Raw genomic sequence first — 22,890 nt, 5'->3', positions numbered from 1 at the left:
GACCAACAGACCAACAGACAGACCAACAGACCAACAGACAGGGCAAAAACAATATGTCCCCCACTACTATAGTGGGGGACATAAGAATCTATTATTTATTCCGTGAAAATGCATTTAAAAGTTTCAATTTAACGGTTTACAGAAGATAAGACCCTTTAACCGATCGTATATAATACTATTATGACATTAACTGTCTTTATGCAGTCATCTGAGTATTAATTCCGTCTATTTAATAAAGAGTAAGATTTAAAACAAAAAAGACCGTTCAGTTTGGTTTTGTCTGCAGATGATTAAGATCCTGGGACATTAACAGGGGCAAACATGATTTCAAATAACTGAATAAACGTTATGAAAATCATCACATTTCAGGTTATATCATGTATTATTGCATAAACGCTATCTATAATGCCCTCTGGTGGGGTGCAGAAACTTGGCAAAAGAAGGGCTTGAACGGGAAAAATCGTGTAATTAACAAGCCGATTCACGAGGCGTTCAAGCCCTGTCATATCCATAAACTGGTCCACGCGCAGTTACTTCCCTTAGTAATGGCTGGATTCAATGCAGTTATTATGAACTTTATTAATAACTCCAGCCTTCGACGACTTTCCAAGCATAAATGGTGAACTGAATAAGCAACAGTTTCATCATGCATGCAGTGATAAAGGCAATGACTATTTCAATCCACTTTTCAAATTATACCATATGAACTCTCTTGACAACAGCTTTATTTTATTGGCAACCTCAATGAAGTTAAGGTTATTTATTCAACACTTTCAAAGACTATGCTGTAAATGTAAGTGTTTATGTACCTTCAGCGTTCCTGCTGTATGCTTGAAATACTTCAGTGACAACATGTTGGCAGTACACATTTTTAGAAAATTTAGTTGGAACGAAATAAGATAGACCTGTACGAAACTGTCGAAAGAAACATCTATGAAAACAATGACGTAATCTGACGATTTATTTATCCGCCACGACCAGTAAATTCCACAATAAATCCTCATTTCTTACTGTGCGCAGCTGCACTTCACATTTTCATTAATCCACTGTTTAAACACATTTTAAACGAAAACTACCTCGTCATTTATGTTGATGACCGAGTGAAGCATATGAAACACAACCCTGAACTGTATGACGGCTTATGAAATAATCGAATAATTTTGTCGATGTCGAATAAACAAGACATATTGTTTTCAATGTCATTCAATGTTCTTGTAATTTATTTTGGTATGTGTGCATTGTTTATGCAATAATAGCGGAAAGACACATTTTCTCTGACATGATCATGCCCTCAAAAACGTGTATTATCTCTATATTGTTGCCGAATAAATTGTTCATAACCTGAACTCTTTCTGACCACCAATCCTGAATGTATAATGCCTGGTCAGGTATCCAATACAATCTCCCCAACTGACCCTTGTTAAAGGCATTTCAGCAACATGCTTAGCAGATAAAAATACACATCGCTGACTCAATATTCTTGTGCTGTTTTTAGCATAGGTGCAACGCACCTATGCTTAAGGTATATACGACATTTCGAAAACCCACATCGATCGGTTGACCATTATGAAGCCTTACCTGATCAAAAATCAGACGAAATATCTATTTAATTTAGTATATGGTAATTCTTACATTTTTTTTTTGGAAACGTTTTTCTTACGTTTTCTTTCAAGAATATTGCTGATACCGTTTTTAGTGAATTTTTCTAAGACCGTTTTACGTGAAAAAACCTTCTAAGAAACTAAAACAAATTTCGTTCGTAAAACAATTATGTTCTTGTTGATAGTGACCTCACACCTAATTTCTATTTCCTTTGTTTACTGTTCTGTGAGAGGTCAAATGTTTACATAACTGAATATATAAGGCCCTGGTTTAAGGATATGTAACATTTCATCGGTTAATTATAAATAGAAATTATAACATATTCTCAGCAGGAAGTGGGGCATAAAGCACTTTTATTCTTTGAAAATGTGTAAAAAATGGCGGAGTACGATAAATGTTTTCTGATATATGACATGGATTCTGACCTGCCTTTCTATGGATTTGATGAAGAAGAGTTTGAAAGTAATAGAGATGTGTTAATTCACAGGTACTTGAAACAATTTTTTGGTCCTTATATATAATAAGAGTAAAGGTACCCAACGATGATTTCGCAGGTGTATTGAATAACACAATGCAACAGCATAATAGATCAAACAATGCACATATATGTCGTTGTGGTTGCCAGCAGGAAGCGTCCATCTATGATAAAACACCTTTTATTTGATGAAAATCGTCCAAGTATGTCCAAAACAGCCAAAAGTTTCACAAATAGCACCCCGAAATCAAAGTGTGTAATTCCTGACGTCCAGCTGTCAGTAATGAATGAAGGCGATTTTCGGTCGATTGTTCACAATTAAACAAGAACTTTGCTATAAACTCCACAAATGTTTTTCATTTATTAAGTTTGACTTCGAACTACGGCGTTCTTAAGTCCCAGTTGAACGGTAAACAGTCGGAAATTCAGAAGAAACAACAAATTTAGTGTACTTTCACTTTCACGACCATCATTTTGAGGCAGAAATCGGTCGGACAGAAGACGTTTTCATTGGTTGAAAATAAAATTGGTAAACTTGTTCTATAATTTACGACTTATTCAACCAATCGATAACAAGATAATAATTTACCGCGTTCCATCAATAAAATGGATTCAGTTTGAACATAAATATAATATTTGGTGTATTTTCTACTTTTTCTGAGTATTTTTGTTGTGCCGTTACCAAAGAACGACGTAGTTCGATGGCAAACTGAGTAAATGACAAACGCACGTGGAGTTTATAGCAAAGTTCTTGTTTAATTGTGAACAATCGACCGAAAATCGCCTTCATTCATTACTGACAGCTGGACGTCAGGAATTACACACTTTGATTTTGGGGTGCTATTTGTGAAACTTTTGGCTGTTTTGGACATACTTGGACGATTTTCATCAACTAAAAGGTGTTTTATCATAGATGGACGCTTCCTGCTGGCAACCACAACGACATATGTGTGCATTGTTTGATCTATTATGCTGTTGCATTGTGTTATTCAATACACCTGTGAAATCATCGTTGGGTACCTTTACTCTTATTATATATATATATAAGGACCAAAAAATTGTTTCAAGTACCTGTGTGTTAATTGAAGTTAAAATGATTTACTTTGAGCCAGAAATTAACGTTACGAGTGGAGCTAACGGTTTAAATGTGGCATCGGATTTAATGAATTCGCGCGAATTCTGGACGAGTGTTGTGTCTGTAAAATATTAAATGGAAAGCTGTAAATGTATCAAGTCGGAAAAGAAAACGGATGGTTGCATAATGGTATGCGCGAAATAATGTAATTCTACGTATTTATTTTCATAGTTATATCATTTTGTAACCATTCACATTCGTCACTATTTGGAATTCCCGTTTCTTAAAATAGAACAATTTGGTAACAAGGGGGGCGACTCGTGATGTCAGCAATCGTTAAGGTTACAATATACTAAATAATCGAGTCATGATGGCTGTACTCTCTAAACAAATCATCATATTTTCCTCGAAGGCATGTTATACACTTTAGACTGTTGTTCTGGTTTTATCGTTTGGAGATATTGATAGGGTAAGAAAAAGTGTTCACTACTAAATCCCTGAAATAGGATAAAGTTGGAGATTAAAGTAAAAAAAGGCACTGCAAAAGGTTACAATCCACTAGAAAACGGCCGAAAAAAAGGCGCAAAAACAGTCGATTTTGATTTGAGTCGAATTCATTTTTGGTTTGAACATGACATATCTTTTTATTGCTTAAATCGATTCAGCTAAGAATGCCCGTCAAGAAAAGGTATGGTTATGGGGGTCTCTATGTGCAAAATGTTGTATTTATTTTCGCTCAAAGTTGTCGCTTTTACATCGAAACATATCGATGGTCCCAATTTAAAATGACGAACCTACATTTTTGGCATTTCGCGATTTTGATACTGTGCAAAGCGTGAAATCAATGCACATATACCCCCAAAACAACAAAATAGTTAACCAATCGCAACAGCTCCATAAAGTCACGTGATGTAATGACGAACCGCAATTGCTTGAAGTCAAAATAACGAAGCTGAAAAAAATTGTTACGTCGGCATTTTGCGCGCTTATTAATATATTAAAGTATCAATATAGCCATGTATGTTAAGGCAAATTGACGAAACGTAAACGTTCGCTTATCAAAAAATTAAATGATGTACATTTTATAGCATTGATAAACGCAAAAAGATATCAAAATAATATAAAATGTTGAGGTATTAACTTAGTAACTTGTGGCCGCAACTAATAGCTTGTTCCTACAACTTATTAAGTTGAGGTTTCAACATAGTAAGTTGTTCCTTCAACTTAATAACTTCTGGCCGCAAGTTACTATGTTATAACCACAACTTAATGTGTTGTGGGAACAACTTATTAAGCTTCGACCACAACATAGTTTAAGCAATCAGATAGGCCGTTTCATCTTTACCGTTTTATCACGTTTAGTACCTGTATACGCGTAATATTGTGCGCCGATTTGAGCACTATCCCTGTAAGCTATGGATCCCGGGATTGAGTCCCTGTCTGAGCACTTGCCTTGTTTGCGACTGGGTTCAGGGTTCCATCCCCGGTCTGAGCACTAGCAACGTACGCGTCGGGTCCCGGTTTCGAGTCCCATGTTTTTTGGATTTGAACCCGGGACCCTTCTTGTAAAGGGCGATTCCTCTGACCGGAGCTCGATCCCGGGAACCATCGTTTACGAGGCGAGTGCAAGATGCCTAAGTTTTCGACGGTCTGAAAATCTAATTAGGAGTTATCGACGGCCCCGGGTTTCGAATCATAGTACGAGCACTAGCCCTGAAAGCTTTGGGTCTCTAGATCAATCCTCGGTTTGAGGATTTACCCTTTAAGCGACGGCTCGAATTTCGATGTGAGAATTTGCACCAACAGTGACCGGTCCCGGGTTCGAGCCCCAGTCTGAGTACTAGCCCTGAAAGCTATGGATCCCGGGTTCAAGCCTGTGTCTTACCACTTACCCAGTAAGGGAAGGATCCCGGTTGCGACCCTCAGTCTGAGCGTTCGCACCGAAAGCTAAAGGTTCACACAGGGACTTGAACCAAACAGCCGTCGCTAACATACCATACTGAGCACTCGCCTTCTAAGCGACCGGCTGCCGAAATGAGCACAAGCTTCGTAAGCAACATTTCCCGCGTTCGAGTCCCGAAATGAGAGCTAGCCTCGCAAGCTATGGGTGTTCTGGTTCTAGCGCCGGTCTGAGCACTAGCCCTGTAAGCTATAAATCCCGCATTTTTCGGGTCCGGCGCTAAGACTAGGACTTTGATCAGGGTCCGTTCGCTTAAATGGCAAGTACTTAAACCGGGATTTGAGCCCGGGGCCCATAGCATACAGGGTGAGTGCTCAAGCAGGGCATCCAAACCAGGATCCGTTACGTAGGGAGCGAATGCTCAGACTGGGATCCAAGTCGCTTACAGGGAATGTCCTTAGACTGGGGCTAAAACCCAAAGACCCATCGTTTAAAAAGGGGGGTATCAGACCTGGATTCCCAACCGGAATCCGTCGCTTATGTGCCTAGTTTTCACACCAGGGTTCAAACCCTGAACCAAGTCGCTAACTTGGCGATCTCTCAGATAGGGGCTCAAATCTGAAATCCATGGCTTACATGGCAAGTGCTCAGATAGGGCTCGAACGGGGGATCCATAGCTAACAGGGATAGTGCTCGAACCCGAGCATCTAGTAAAATAAGGGGTACTAATTGTGATAAAACCGTAAAGATGAAAAGCCCGATCTTATTGGTTAAACTTAAATTAGTGGCCTCAACATAGTTAGTTGGTCCCACAAGTTATTTAGTTGAGGCAACAACTAATAAGTTGTGGGAACAAGTTATGAAGTTGTCGCCACAAGTTTCTGAGCTGAGGCCTCAACTTAATAAATAAGTTGTTCCCACAAGTTATTTTGTTGAAGGAATAACTTAATAAGTTAAATGAACAAATTACTAGGTTGAAGTTTTGGGAGCAAGTTATGAAGTTGTGGCCACAAGTTACTAAGCTGAGGTCTCAACTTAAACAGTTGTGGGGACAACGTACTTAGTTGTTTCCACAAGTTATTTTAAAAATTGTTCCCACAAGTTACTAAGTTGAGGCCACACTATAAATAAAGAATTGCGGTTGTCACCTCTGTTCCATCGTGTAAAACAGAAAAACACGCATTGCTTTGCTATATCTAACGGAAAAAATGGACAAATTTATTCTATTGAAACAAAATCTCTTACAATAAGCTGTCCAATTGGCCGAAACATCACATAAATGCAAGTCTAAATGACGAAGATACATTTTACAGCAGATTTATTAACTTAACGTCAAATTAGTTCCATACGAACATGGTTCATCATGCGACACTTTTAAAAATGTTTAAAATAATCTTTATTTGACTTTGTGCAAGAAATGTTTAACAAAAATACGTCTCCTGAAAACTTGTGTTTTTGTAGGTTCGACATTTTAAATTGGGACCATCGATATAAGGAAACTATTAAGTATATTTTGACCTAAACATTTACTTCAGCAGCAACTTCCCTGTATCTTGCAACTATGCTTTCAGCGCCATCGGCGCTCTCGTTATATCAGCACCAGTATACTTATTGACGCATGCTTTACTATGTGAAATCAATCTGCAGATTCGTGTGCAGGTCCTGTCATATGAAGAGGGTATAATACGAAGCCACAATTTCTCTCATCTAGAAGATGAACTTCCATTTTAGGAGAATTGTCTGAAGATTCTAAAGGTGCTTAAAGAACTTCACTAGTATTAAGCTTAAGATGACTTTCACTATTTAAAAATCGGTTTAAAGTAAAATATAAAACATTGACTGTTACGATGTTTCATATAAAAAGCATTTTCATTACAGAACGTTTTGACCGGTTAAAACATTATTATTGTTTAATACATAATTATTGGTAATTTACAAGATTTCTACTCCTAAGCAAATTGCCATTATTTGCAAGGATGATATATCAATGTAAGGGCCTTGCGTTTTGGTATTTCACTTAATACTTATCTAGCAAAACTTATCTAGGAAAAAGCATTTAATTAAAAAGTCAGCCTTGACAAAAAGAGGCTGTTTTTGGATGCATGATGTCTTATATAGCTATAGTGAACCCTTTTGAAAATTATAGCAGTCACTTTTTTAACATATTAATGCCTAGCGTCTAGAAAAAAGGCCTTGGCACACCGCGTAGACCCAGATGAGACGCCGCATGATGCGGCGTCTCATCAGGGTCTGCGCTGTTTGCTTAAAGGAATTTCTGTAAGAAATATTCTAAATATAGAAAGAAATATACTAGACATCCCTTATTTTGGAAATAAATTGATCCAATTTAGAAGGATGGGAGAGTCCACTAGGCATAAATGGGTTTAAACGTACTAAGATAATGTGTTCGAATGATATGTGTTCTTGTCTGAGTTTGAACATGGTTATGGTCAGTTTAAACAAATGGCCAGATGTTGAGTGTGTCTTTGCCTTACTATTGTAAAGTATTTAAAAGCGCAAATCGCTGCGCTGCGCGATATATTGCTGCTTTTTATATAAATAATTGGTGTGTGATGAATATTTTTACATCAAATAAATACATGTACATACATGAATTTTTTTTTATTGTATTTTGAACTTTTTAAAGAATTGGTGCCTACATAAACATTTTCTACCAACATGAAATGTGAGTATTGATTGATTTTTGTTAAATAACAGAAATGCATATTTTAGTCCATTCGCAACATACAAGATTCGTCTTTTCTAATCCAGAAAAAAAATATCAGATTTTTATCCAGTTCGCTCCAAACAGCTAGTTGATGTCTGTCATGTCTCAGGTATATAAACATGTTTTGCAGTGCCCTTAAATCAAAAGAAAAGTGTAGCGGAACATTCTAATCTAGTCTGTCAACAGACTGATTTTTTTTCTAATTTCACAATTACTCTTTAAACAGTCTAATTCCAATCAAACGACCACTTATGGAAATCTAAAAGCAAAGATTTAAATCCAAAATTAATTACAGTACAGTTCAGATTACTCATACTAAATAGCGGAACTCGTGTTTGCATCATTGGACGACACCGCGTGGCGAGGCATAGCATGCAATCCATATTTGTGTACGTGTCTGTAAACGCCTTTCAATTCCAATTTTGCGGAGAACAATGTGTTGAAGTGACCGGTGTGTGTTTTAACACTGCTTTCACAGACGATGTATACTAAAAATAAATAAATAATTGTCCCAAAAATGTGTTCTATAAATAAATGATTGCCTGCAAAGGTTATGGGCATTAATACTTGCCTTTGATAGTACTGTAAGCAATCATATTCGTAATGAATGAACACATATACATATTGTTACAATACACTTCGCATACGTGCCAGAGTGCCCATATTGTTGTACTTAAATACATGGTAGATGGTGGGAATTACGTTTTACGCAATATTGCTTAACACATTGCATTTATCATAAAATAAACAATTAATTTCCGTTAAACGGCAAGTTTGAAACAAAATTAGCGTGGGTGTTATCAAGATCCCAAATGACGTACTTTGTCGTCACATGCTGACCACAGAATTCCGTTTGAGAAATCTTCAATTTAGATTGTTAATGAACGAACTGATATTGGGAAACAATGAATCCCGTAAGGACAATGACGAAGCGACGAAGAGACATTGATGAAGATGTGAGGTGAACGCATCTTCTTCTTTGCCGCTTCGTCATCGTTCTTTTTACTTATTTGGCTATAATATAGTCGCTGCATGGTTTGAATGAACAAACATGAAATTGAACCGTCAATGCTAATAAAAAAGTGTGTTTAAAAACTTGAACAAATATCAAGAAACAAAGAAATGATTAACTTAATAGCTCCTGGCAAAGACTGACCTGGGTTGCTCACATTATTTGAAGACAACATAATGATGCGCACGAATGTTACTTTATGTCAAAATTCGACCGAAGTTCGCTTCGTAAAACACTTTTTCTCATGTCATGTTATAATATGAATTATATATTTATTAATGTATTGACATAACTATTCAATTTGACTTACATACGATTTGTGCTAGATAAATAGCAAAAAAACAAGGGACCTATTCAGTGGATCTCAACTTTGCACGATAAGCTCGAGCCACATCTGCCTACATGTCGTGTTTAGTTTTGTTTGACAAGCTTAAATATAAGCTAGCTAAAAAATGTTATTTTCATATTGATATGTAAAAAAAGTTATAACACATCTGATGGTTTTTTAAATGCATGCAATTTTATTTCTGTATAAGATTTATATCGTACGTTTTAATACACTCGGGTCCTCGTGAATAAATAAATTATGTAAGAAAAGTTCCTAACATTTATCATTAACAAAAAACATTTATTATACCAAAAAAGTACAATCTTAGACACTACCATTATATTTTGAAACCTAGTCTTTATTCAGTTCTTTTACATGTATGTAAGCAGTATTGATAGAGCTGAATGTTATGTCCTGTACAAGTCTTCCCAGTTATACTTTGACTGCTTTATGATCAATATTTTATTCAATGTAAGGATAAGCTGTGTTAAATAAGTCATATTCATATCTACCAGTTAGAACAAACGCTTTATTTATTGTATTTAATTAGTTTTGTATGATGCTAGAATAGATCAGCATTCCACGGAGCACAGGTAGTATCCATAGGAACACCAATAATTGGTTTAAATATTTTTTCCATTGAATTTATCAAAAAGGTTATCAATAAGTAAATGAACATTATAAATGTGTATTTTAAAATACATTCTTTCAGAATATTTATATACAAACAATTGAATGTTGCAACAGCTGATGCGTCACACCGTCACACCTGTATTCTTATCTGTTTATTAGCTACCCACCATTTCAAAATAGGCTAGTGCAATCATCGAATTATCGATCAGCTTAAATCAGTGAACGAATGCGACACCAATATACTAGACGATATTTCTAGTTATCCGAAATGAATTTGGGACTACGATGCGTGTTCGTCTTTCTTGGATTTCTAGTGATAGGTATGTGTATATACAAATAATTTATAAACAGTATTAAAGCAAATGTGTTTGTTCAACGAACATTAAATGAAACCAAATTTTCAATAAAATTCATTTAACTGTGTAATAGCTTATCAAGTAGTATTTCAATTTACTTGTATTACATGTGTTGCTTAAACAACGGCAAACGACGATGTTCTCTATAATTCATGTAAAAGCAGTGCGAGATTGTTATTGCTTTATTCAATCGTGTGTACTGTAACTGTATGAACTGTAAGAATTATGACATGCATTTATTGATTTTTATTGATTTCTTACCATCAATAAATGGTATACACGAATGATCAGTGTTTTGTGATTTTTTTTATCTCACATTGTCTCTGATATTAAGACCTTTAAGTAGTAAAATTGATAATTTACTACTAAATACCTTTATGTCAACGGACTTTAGATGTCTAACTGAACTTACATAATAAAATGACATATACAACAATACAGCATACGGTAGTCGAGAAAACACCGGGCATGCACTTTTTGTTCTCAGATTTTTCTTTATTTTGACGTATGGATTCACATGTCTGAACAAGATAGAAGAGTTGTTTTGGCTACCTTCACCTTCAAACTTGTGTTAATTACCATCAGCTTTGAAACAATAAAAAGTGACTAAAACTTACTCAAAGTTAACGTTCGGCCTTTATTTACCTTTATTACCATTTGTAACACATTTATCAGGTCCTCCAAACAAAAACTGCGATTGTATCCATATGTGGCTAGATGGCAAGAGTATCTTTAAGAATTATAAAAATAAATAATACAAAACTAAATTCATCTAATTTAAGGATGATTTTAAAAATGGCTTATTGTCGATAATTGAACAATTATGTAACTTAAATCGAGTGTATAACTATGTTTCTCTGGTTCGAATCCAGCCTTTGACTTAAATTAAAATGTTTATATTGTATTGCTATTGATTTGACCTCTGATACTATGGTGTTTATCATTATTTACACTTTAATGTTTGGAGGATATCGCTGGGCCAAGTGTGATTTATAGAGGTCCACAAAACCGACTTAAACCCCAAACGACATTGTGCTTTGATCATGTTTATCTCTTGGTGATGCAGCTGAAAGTTCACCTCGTTTATATTTGTTAATTGTCAATAGCTGATGTCTGCTCGGGTGCGTACCGTAGCGGTTACAGCGGCTACAGAAGTTACAGCAGTTACAGCAGTTACCGTTCCTATCGCACTTCTGGGTAAGCACATGTAGCATGTACATGTTCAACACGTGTGTATTCAGTATTTGGATAGATATATTTCTCAATGAGAATCTAGTGTTCTGGTCCCAATTATGTGTTCACTTTAAAACAACGTTTTAATTTGTAGTGAGTGAGTGTCTAAAACTATGGTCCCCAATCTGTTTTCACATCTGCAAAGTTTAAATTCCCAGAGAGTATCAATTTCTATTTTCCAAACTCTGTGTTCACTTAGCAAAGTTTAAATCCCCAATGAATATCTAGTTTTATGCTCCCTACTTGTGTTTACTTTAAACATGTTTATATTTCCATTGAGTTCAATTTTAAATTCATTGTGTGTATTCAAAGCTATAGTGAGTATCAAGTGCTGTGGTCCCGATTTTTATTCTCTTTACAATCATCTTTTAGTTTCCAGTGCGTATCAAACGCTTTGGTTCCAGTTCAATACTCATTTTACAATCTTAAAGTTTCAACGGAGTATCAAATGCTATGTTCCTCATTTGGATTCACTTTACGATCTATAAGTTTCCAGTGAGTTTAAAGTGTCATGGTCCCAACTTTGTGTTCACTTTAAAATCTTTAAGTTTTCAGTGAGTTTAAAGTGCCATGGTCCCAATTATGTGTTCACTTTACAATTTTTAAGTTTTCTGGAAGTATCAAGGGCCAGGTTTCCAACTGCCGTTTTCGCTTTGAATTCCTTAAGTTTCCTGTGATTACCAAATGATATGGTCCCAGTTCCGTATTCACTTTGCATTCTTTAAGTTTCCTATGACTACCAAGTGCTTTGGTCCCAGTTCCGTATTCACTTTACTATATTTAAGTTTCTTGGGAGTATCAAGTGCTATGGTCCCACTTCTGTATTAACTTTACTATCTTAAAGTTTCTTGGGAGTATCAAGTGCTATGGTCCATGTTCCGTATTAACTTTACTATCTTAAAGTTTCTTGGGGGTATTAAATGCTATGGTCCCAGTTCCGTATTCACCTTACAATCTTTAAGTTTCCGGTGGTTATTAAGTGATATGGCCCAAATTCTGTGTTTAATTTACAATCTTTAAGATTCCTGTAATTATTAGGTGCTATGGCCAAAATTCTGTATTTACATTACACTCTTTAAGTTTCCATTGAGTATCATGTGCAATTATTTTAAGCCCGACGCAGCTTTACCATGCTCACTTACGGACACAACTCTATTGTTCATATATTGATATGATTAAAACTATATAAATGTCAATAATGTAACACTCTTTCGTTCACAGCGCCGCCACCAGTAGCGGTGGGGGATTCATCGCCGGCATGGTGGTCCTTGGGGTCTTTGGTGCCGCCGTCATTATCGTCCTCATTGTTTGCCTCCGTAAGTTACACAACGTCCCTTGATGCATTTATGCAACAGGCCTTGTTAATAAAGCATATTTTGTACGTGCATGTTCTGACAACCAGTTTCAGACAACGCACACCGGTAGTTTGTCCTTCATATGATAACAAGTTGAAATCAAAAAGAACACAATGCATTTGAAGTTTACCCATTTTGTATTTGACTTTCAGGCTAATTAAAATTCCGATTTGTTTCAGCCTTAATACCAGCTTGCAAATGTTTGTTGTTGTTTATTTATAAATAACTGTTCATGCAAAAAATGTGAGAACTATAAATGAAGTAAATATTTCATCATATTAACAGTTTGATACATATGAATGTTCTACTATTTAAACAATTAGATTAACCAAATGGAAATGTTCCGGTAATGATTTTGTTTCAGTGAAGAAAAATGGCACGATTTGTGCCTCCCCTAAAGTTACAGCTACCCCCAGCTCAACGGTGGACACATTAAACAAAGGATTCAAATCTGCCGACAACTACAATCTGGGGTTCGTCAACCCACCCCCGCCACCGACTTATTCTGATGTGTATCCCCCGCCGTCATACTCGAACAGAAACGTGTTCGCGTCCGACCCCGCTTACCCGCCGACAGCGCCTGTGTCTCAGTGAATGCCGCCAGCAGACATCGTCGGCAGGTAGACCAGCAACAATACTGTTCGGACATACTCTAAGTTTTCGGACACTATGAGTTTTCGGACAACGTCTTTTTTAGCAAAATTCATTATTTTTCGTGACTTAATTTTCGGACATACGGGTTTTCGTGAATAATTACCGGTTATGTCTCTTAATTTTCTGACAGTATATTTTGCTGCGCTATTCTACAGACTTCGTCCCTGTTTTCGCGTATCTTGTGACACTTCGATCATGGATTTTTACAATCGGATTAAGGTCATAAAACCTGACAGATGCATGCCTGATGGCAATGTACCATTGCATTCGCGTAATTGGATGAATTACCATGTATACCGATAGAAATCAATGGATTTACCAAACAGCATTTGAAACAGTTTATTGCATTTCAGGCAAGAGTTAGCAAATTGTGAAGTTGTATTTATGTTTTGAAAGCAGAAAAAGAAGAGTAAATCACAATAAAATTGTTGTACATCAATTTATTTAGTACCACATATATATAAACCGTTAACTGGTTGATTTCTAAAACGATGAAGTATTTCTGCTTAGCGTGTGACTATGATAGTAATTAGTAAAGCATCATTTTGAATAAAAAAATAATCAAATTATAACGAAAAAACCAACTTCTCTGAAAAATAATCACTATTTAATATATATATAACAAGGTATTCAACTAATAAAGACCCGAAAACAGGGTGCACAGCTTTGTGTACATATCTTGTAATATTTTACAAATGCGGGGTCAAATTTTAAGAAATAACACGAAACACAATTCGCGTGACCTACTCGTCACCGATCAGACCCGATTCAAGTATGAAATCTTTAGTAATTGCTGTTAAAAGCGGTGCACCATGTTTTCGGGTCATTTTTGGTTGAATACCATGTTATATATATGTTTGATAGAGTTTTCTTTTTCAAAAAAGTTGGTTTTTCGTTATTATTTGATTGTTTTTTCATTCAAAAAATATTCCTCTTTTTTCTATCTCGTGGCTTCGACTTAGAAACTCGAGGCCACGACTAACTAGCTCGTGGCCACAAGTAAGCTATGTCGTGGCCAGGAGATAGAAAAAAAGATGAGTGCTAAACTAAATAAAAGAGGAGTGCAATTAAAATAAATAGCGATGCAGTAAAAAAAGGAGGGGTGCATTAACCAAAAGAGGAGAGAATGTAAGCAAACATGTTATCAAAAAATGACTGAGTCAGTCATAAAGTGTTTCCAATGGAAGGTATTTAGTTTGTTTTAGATATTGTTAACCATGCTGCTTGTGATATATTTACAACAAACTATTTTTGAATAAAATACATAGAATTCAAACAAAGTTATATGCATACAAGTCAATCTGCAATTTCTAAACGACAACCCACGAAACATTTTAGTTAAATTTAATTACCCATTACACAATTTCAAGTGCGTATGTTCGATAAAAATAAGTTGACATTTAAATACGTTAAACAAGTTACAATACACTACGCACATGTTGAAGGCTGTCTATATACATGTACATTCGTCTATGGGACTTAATGGGAGGTACGTTTTACGAAATACTGCTTAACATTTTACATATCTGGTCAAACGCAATCGATATCAGTAAAGTGACAAGTTTAAAACAAAAAGGCGTGGGGTGATGGCGAGTTTCCAAATGACGTACTTTGCTGATACATGATTACAACGGAATTCCGTTTGAGCAATTTTCGCCATTAAATAAACGAATGACGTGGAATAAGCAATCACGGACGCATGATGACGAAGCTACGAAGAGACGTTGTATACTTATTTATATGAAGTTTTGTATAATATGGTCGTTCCGCAATTAATTGAAAAAAATAAGAAAAAAGAACTTTCGCGGTAAAAAAAATGCGTGTTGTTTAAACCGAAATCCATAAAAAGAAGGTTACTAAGGCGGGGTAGCTCCGGACAAGATGAACCTGGGTTGCTCACCTGACTTGAAGGCAACATGAAACTTGCAGCATGTTAAAATGGGGCTGAAGTTAGCGTAGTAAAACAATTTTGCTCATTGAATGTCATGATCAGGATGTTATACTTATATTTATCCTATTACCAATTGAAAATCGATAGTATAACAACGATCGTATAAACTTGAACTTTATACTATTGCTATTTTTAGATCAGATTTGGGGTTTCACCTGATTTGAAGGCAACACGAAATTGCTGCATGTTAAACTGGGACTGAAGTAAGCGTTGTAAAACAGTTCTGCTCATTGAATGCCATGATCAGGATGTTATACTTATTTTTATTCTATTACCTAACCAAATGAAAATCGACAGTATAACAACGATCGTATAAACTTGAACTTTATACTATCGCTGTTTTTAGATCAGATTTGGGGTTTTCCAAAAATTAGAGAATCAATTTTTGTCAACTACGGAAAACAAAATCGTTAAAAAATGCAATATTTGATAATTATTCATGAAAAAGGGATTAAATAATAGGATAAATAGAATATTATGTGAGTTTATAATAAAGATCAAGTATATCATGCTCGGCTCGAACCATGGTAGCGCTCGGCAAGCCTCGCGCTACCATGGTTCTAAACCTCGCATGATGATCTTTATATTATCCAAAACTCACATAATATTCTCCTTTTATTCTATTTCCAGATGAAAATCGATAGTACATGTATAACAATGATCGCATAATCTTAAGCTTTATACCATTGCCATTTTTAGATCAGATTTGGGGTTTCCGAAAATTGGAGAATATGTTTTTGTCAACTACGGAAAGAAAAAAATCGTCAAAAATGCGACTTTCTATAATGGAAAAAAGACGGAAATAATATGATAAATATAATATAATGTGAGCTTTGGATAAAGTCGAGCGAGCCGAACATGATAACTTGATCTTTATTCTAAACTCACATAATAGTCTTTATATATTATGATAACTACTATAATTGACTTACATACGCGTCATGCTCGATAAATACGAGTGTTCTATTTAGTGCAGCTTAACTTTGCATGATGAGATTGAACCACCTTTGCCTATTTGTCGTGTGCAGTTAAATTTGACTGGCGAAAAATATAAGAGAAGTAAAATAGAAGTAGCACATTTTATTGTTTTTACATTACTCATTATTTTGTGTTGAATTAAACGTGTATCGTACCTTCTTACCGACATTTGTCCCCGGGAAATAAAAAATAATTTGAGAAAAGTCCAAAGCATTACATTTTATTAAATTTGTTCGCTACAGCGTTTCGGCCCATGTCTTCATTAGGATTAAATCGTGTCGAAAACGGACTTGGCGTCATGCAATAACGTAACAACATTATAATTAACTGCATATGTAAATATTCTATATATTTACTTTTTGTATTTGAATGGGCATTATCATAACCCCACGAATGTTATTATCTCGATGTCTGTCGAACTTTCACTCGCAGGCTTTTGACGTCGTAGGAAAAGGTGGCCGAGAGGTATATTGCAAAACTATTCTGGGATTGAGTCTGTTTAATACTGTTGTGGAAGATTACAACAATTTTCATAAAAAGCGCAGTTGTTCACGGTACGACATATTATAAAAAGTCATACATTGCTAAGTGTGATAGAAATTAATGTTTTCACTGATGTCCCCGTTTTCCCTCGCGGACATATTTGAATGATCGGCGAAAATTAATGAGGGTCAAGTAAAATATATCGTATAATATACATATTAATTGCCAAAAATGCAGTAAACTGTAAACAGCACTTTCAAAATAAGGCTATCTTGAATAAGTGTTTCAACTTGTACACCTAAAAGTTTTCATTGCAAAGATTATTAATATAATTATTAATAACGTCATTTGGCATAAACGAAAAAATCGGCCATGCTATTGATGCTTTCATTAACCCATTTATGCCTAGCGGACTCTCCCATCCTTCTAAATTGGATCAATTTATTTCCAAAATTAGGGATGTCTAGTATCTTTATTTCTATATTTAGAATATTTCTAACAGAAATTCGTTTAAGCAAACAGCGCAGACCCTGATGAGACGCCGCATCATGCGGCGTCTCATCTGGGTCTACGCTGTTTGCCAATGTCTTTTTTCTACACGCTAGGCACAAATGGGTTAATTCATTAATATAGTCACAAACTAGTGAAGAAAATGTAGGATCTGTACAATAACATACATGTATATCAAATGTATTGCTATCCATTCGTTTTATCACAAGTGGCACAGTTTGTCAAACATATTGTTAATTACATCTTTTACTTGATACTAAATGGATAAATTTTCATATTGCTCGTTTGTATTAATACGTTATTAAAATGCAAACCATGTAACGGCACATTTAAATACCACCAGTGGTTGGTAATGACGGGTTAAAGTTAAGTGTTATATTTTTTCTCCGTTTCAGATTGTTCAAGTTCTTTTCTTTGCGATGGCTGTGATGCGTGGAAGAGAGGTGTTGACCTTATAGTCTTCAGATATCATTCTTCTGTTATGGTTTGCATGACTAAATAGTATTCAACCTTTGCATTGTTTCGGGCGGGTCAATATATTGACGATTATATGTTTCTTTCAAGTAAATATCAGATTCAATTGAATTCATTTTATTTTATGAATCCGAATATCCATGAATGAAACTGCATTCTTTAAAATGGGTTACATACGGTAAATCTTATATAGAATTAATTAATAAATATTTAAAAAAAAATGTGCTATTACACACGCATTTATAAGTTATCATGACTTATAAGCCCAAATCATTCTATATATAAACAGCAAAATAATACATGTTCAGGGGCGAATCCATAATCTCAGGTAAACGGTGCGTAACTTTCTGCTAGTTCACTTGTTACGCCTTTATGTCTTCTCACCTTTGACCTGCAGTAATTAGCCCCGTATCCGAAAATTGCGGAATAACGTTAGGGCCATCGTGGTTACTCTTTAAAATCCAGAGGGCGAGAATGCGAGAACGCGATAGTACGATGGAGACAATGCGACAATACGATGGCGAGAATGCGATAGTACGATGGCGACAATGCGATAGTTCGATGGCGACAATGCGACAGTGCGGCAATACGATGGCGATAGTGCGATAGTACGATGGCGACAATGCGATAGTCATATCGTACTGTCGCCATCGTATCATCGTATTGTCGCCATCGTACTATCGCATTCTCGCCATCGTATTGTCGCACTGTCGTCATCGTATTTTCGCATTGTCGCCATCGTACTATCGCGTTCTCGCATTGTCGCCATCGTACTATCGCACTGTCGCCATCGTACTATCGCACTGTCGCCATCGTATTGTCGCACTGTCATCATCGTATTATCGCACTATCGTATTGTCGCATTGTCGCCATCGTACTATCGCATTCTCGCATTCTCGCCCTGGATTTTACAGAGTAACCACGATGGCCATAACGGTATTCCGTAGAAAATGCACGTTGTTTCACTGAAATAATACTTCACTGCTGTAAGGTAGTAAGATATGAGCCTCGCTCTGAGAAAACGGGGCTTACTGCATTATGGTTTTGTATCGCCTGCAGATTAGCCTGTGCAGTGCAGAGAGGCTAATCATGAACGAAACTTTCCGCTTGTTATGGTATTTTTGGTTTAAAGAAAGTCTCTTCTTTGCGAAATTAAAGTTAAGGCGGAAAGAGTCGTCCCAGATTAGCCTGTGTGGACTACACAGGCTAATCTGGGACGACACTTTACGCACATAATTTAAGCCCACTTGTCTTAGAACAAGACTATATTGATCAGTCTTTGTGATAGGTCGACAGGCAATGTCAGTACTATCATATAACTTGTACCACTATAGTGAAGTTCGATTTCTAAAATGTCAACACGGAAGTTCTAACATTGAAGTAAATTTTTAATGGTTTAACGGTACACGTATATGGCGGAAGACATAGTAGGATTGGGTAAATGCAGTACATTGAAGTTCCTATAAAAAACAGGGACCTATACAAACAAAGTTTGTTTGTATAGGTCCCTGCTAAAAAATGACTTGGGAAATAAGTTGTAGGTATGTTTACATAAAGTAATTCATAAATTTTGTACATACAAGTGGTTGTAGATTTTTTTTTTATCCAAATTTAAAAGGAAGTGATTAACTGAAAAAGAAATCTGATAATAAACACAAAATAATCTCATTATATATAAAAGAAATAAATAAACGTTCTTTCACAAACTGGACAGCTTAACATGATAGACAACTCTAGCTAAGACACAGATATGCTCAGTAAGCATTTACTTCCCTTATAATAACCGCGAATAGTTTAGTCGAAAATTAAAACCGTTTTCAAGGTCAAATAAAGTCTGATTATTATACAAGGCAAACTATTTTGCATAAGATTTAATAATAAACTGTTTTTTCTTCCTGAACGATAATGAACCATATGTGAGACAATAACGTGCAAAGTTTTATATTGTTTGAAACAGATATCCAGACGAGATTGAATTAATTGACACTTCAATAATTGAAAACCTTTTAAAATGTAAATAAATCATTACCAAACCAAAGCGCAATGCACCTGGTGGCCGTATTATCTGATGTAAGACAAAATGTACAATTTATGTGGGTATATAACGTGAAAGTGATAATGTCATGCCTAAGGAGTCAATCACGCATTACCTGCAAGATATATTTAGCCTTGCGTTCAAAAAACGGGCTTAATTCATGTGCGTAAAAACTAAAAAATCGTCCCAGCTTGTGGAGTCAGCAGACGGCACTTTTCAGTTATGTGTTATTTTCAATTTAAAGGGAGTGTATTCTTAGCGAAAATCCAGTTTAGGTAGAAAGTGGGTCTCAGATTGGCTTGTTGAGATTTCACAGGCTAAATTAAACGATGATTACAGCACATGCATGAAGCCTTTCTTTCCCAGAGCAATCCTTAATTTCATATGAACCGTGCTCTGTGAAAAGGGGGTTTAATGCATGTGCGTAAAGTGTCGTCCTAGATTAGCCTGTGCAGTCCGCACAGGCTAATAAGGTACGACACTTTCCGCTGAAACTGGATTTTTGATAAGAAGAAACTTTCTTTAAACGAAAAATACCCTGTAAGCCGACTGGACAGGCTAATCTGGGACGACACTTTATGCACACGTATTAAACCCCCTTTTTACAGAGCACGACACATATCATTTTGCTTGGTCACAATAGCTAGATATTTCTATTGTATCCTTTCTCTAAATCTGACTGGCACGATGGATTTACGATCGTTTCCGCTCGCACTAACTGGCGACAACCCATTTATGCCTAGTGGACCCTCCTATCCTAAATTGTATCAACTCATGCGGCGTCTCATCTGGGTCTACGCTGTTTGCCAATGCCTTTCTTCTAGACGATAGGCATAAATGGGTCAAAAAAGTTATGATATTTTGTTATGTCAACGCACGAAATAATGTTTTATTATTAAACGTTGTCTTATTTTTGTTTCATGCTTAATTTATTTGTCTTACTGGCGATATTGTTGATTATTGTACTTTCTAGATCCTATGATTCGATTGTGTAATCGAACTCCTTTCCTCACTGGTACATCAAACTAGGGACCCAAACAAACATACACTGCAAAGGTCCCTGATCAAAATGGAAAGGTACTTGTATGATATTAGTATTATCATTTTTCCTTTTTTAACTGGTAATATACTATTATGAATCTTTTGCTATGTCTTACTTGCTAGGCAACATTGTGATCCATTTACAATATGTTACTGACAAGATAGCAGTATGATTGCACTGTCTTTCTAGTAAGATATAATTATTATCCTATTATTTTTGTCTTGTAAGATAGTATTATTTATACGTTTTACTGGCGCGATTGATTAACTGCTATTTTTTGTATAACTAGTATGGTAGTTTAAAATCATTTGGCACAACCTCGCTGTCTTAGTTCATTATAAACATTTTGCTATTTCTTGCTGTCCCAAAAATCAACAAGAGGGCCATGGGCCCTAAGGCGCTCACCTGAGATCCGAATGTACTAACTAACAATGTGACTTATAGAGTGTGTTTTTACTATATAAATATCAGGAAATAGACCCCCCCCCCCCCTGGCGGCCATGTTTTTTACCGATCCAAACCATTTTCGAACTCAACCGTCATATCCATGAAACAAATGTTCTGACCAAATTTCATGAAGATTGGGAAAAAAATGTGTCTTCTAGACTGTTCTCATGTTTTCACTATATAAATATAGAGACAACTGCCTCACACCCTGGCGGCCATGTTTTTCAAATGATCACCACCATTTTCGAACTCGTCCGAGATATTCACACAACCAATGTTTTGACCAAAGTTCATGATGATTAGGCAAAACTTGTGACTTCTAGAGTGATCACAAGCTTCTTTACTATATAAATATAAGGAAAAAAATCCCCCCCCCCCCTGGCGGCCATGTTTTTTATCGATTCAAACAATTTTTGAACTCGACCGTGGTATCCGGGAAACAAAATTTCTGACCAAATTTAATGAAGATTTGGCAAAAAATGTGTCTTCTAGACTGTTCACATGTTTTCACTATATACATATAGAGAAAACTGCCCCGCCCCCTGGCGGCCATGTTTTTTAACCGATCATGACCAAGCTTTTTTTACTATATAAACATAAGAAAAAAGACCCCCCCCCCACCTGGCGGCCATGTTTTTTATACCAATCCAAACCATTTTCGAACTCAACTGACGTATCCAGGAAACAAATGTTCTGACCAAATTTCATGAAGATTTGACCAAAAATGTGACTTCTAGAGTGTTCACATGTTTTCACTATATACATATAGAGAAAACTGCCCCGCCCCCTGGAGGCCATGTTTTTTCACCGATCTGGACCATTTTCAAACTCGTCCGAGATATCAATGAAACCAATGTTTTGACCAATTTTCATGATGTTCGGGCAAAAATTGTGACTTCTAGAGTGTTCACAAGGTTTCTCTAAAGCCATATAAGGAATACTGCCCCGACCCCTGGCGGCCATGTTTTTCAATGGACCAAAACCTTTTTTTAACTCAACCAACATATCATTAAGACAAACATTTTGACAAAGTTACATGAAGGTTGGGCATCAAATGTGACTTCTACAGTGTTCACACGATTTTTTCTCTTTTTTTTTGGACCTAGTTTTTGACCCAGCATTCATGACCCAGCTACGAACTCGGTCGAGGTATCATTGGGACAAATGTTCTGACCAAGTTTCATGAAAATCGGACTATAAATGTGGCCTCTAGAGTGTTCACACTGCAAATGTTGACGACGGACGCACAACGCACGACGGACGACGGACAAAAGGCGATCACAAAAGCTCACCATGAGCACGTTGTGCTCAGGTGAGCTAAAAAAGATATGCACATTACTTGCAAAATAGAATTAGGAATATTGTTCTATGTCTTATAAGTAACACCGTACGGCAATATGTTTGTCATGCATTAATTTCAAAAGATCATTTTTATTCTTTTGCTATGTCTGTCTGGCTGGGGGTGGTATAGTATTATGATACTATATTGACAATTAGTCTACGTCTTACTAGTAAGATGGCATGTTGATCCTTTGGCCATGTTATTCTGGCAATATATCATTATGATCCGTTTGCTATACTTACTGCTATATAATACTATTATGTTTTGCTATACATGT

The 22,890-nt window shown here is 36.0% G+C and overlaps 1 protein-coding gene across 2 annotated transcripts; it reads left to right on the top strand.

The window, feature by feature from the left end:
* Positions 1 to 9,936: 9,936 nt before the first annotated feature.
* On the top strand, positions 9,937 to 17,834 carry LOC127834475 (uncharacterized). 2 transcript variants are annotated; one of them, XM_052360341.1, is made up of 5 exons: positions 9,937 to 10,073; positions 11,216 to 11,306; positions 12,564 to 12,658; positions 13,062 to 13,317; positions 17,669 to 17,834. In XM_052360341.1, the coding sequence occupies exons 1-4, from the start codon at positions 10,022 to 10,024 to the stop codon at positions 13,289 to 13,291; spliced, it is 468 nt and encodes a 155-aa protein (XP_052216301.1). In that variant the 5' UTR covers positions 9,937 to 10,021; the 3' UTR covers positions 13,292 to 13,317; positions 17,669 to 17,834. The 2 variants fall into 2 exon arrangements, with proteins under 2 accessions (XP_052216301.1, XP_052216299.1); XM_052360339.1 differs by lacking the exon at positions 17,669 to 17,834 and having other exon boundaries at positions 13,062 to 13,790.
* Positions 17,835 to 22,890: the final 5,056 nt, after the last annotated feature.

Source organism: Dreissena polymorpha, chromosome 6 (genome assembly GCF_020536995.1).
Source record: "Dreissena polymorpha isolate Duluth1 chromosome 6, UMN_Dpol_1.0, whole genome shotgun sequence".
Classification (NCBI taxonomy): domain Eukaryota; kingdom Metazoa; phylum Mollusca; class Bivalvia; order Myida; family Dreissenidae; genus Dreissena; species Dreissena polymorpha.
This window is presented reverse-complemented; position numbering and strand designations above follow the sequence as displayed.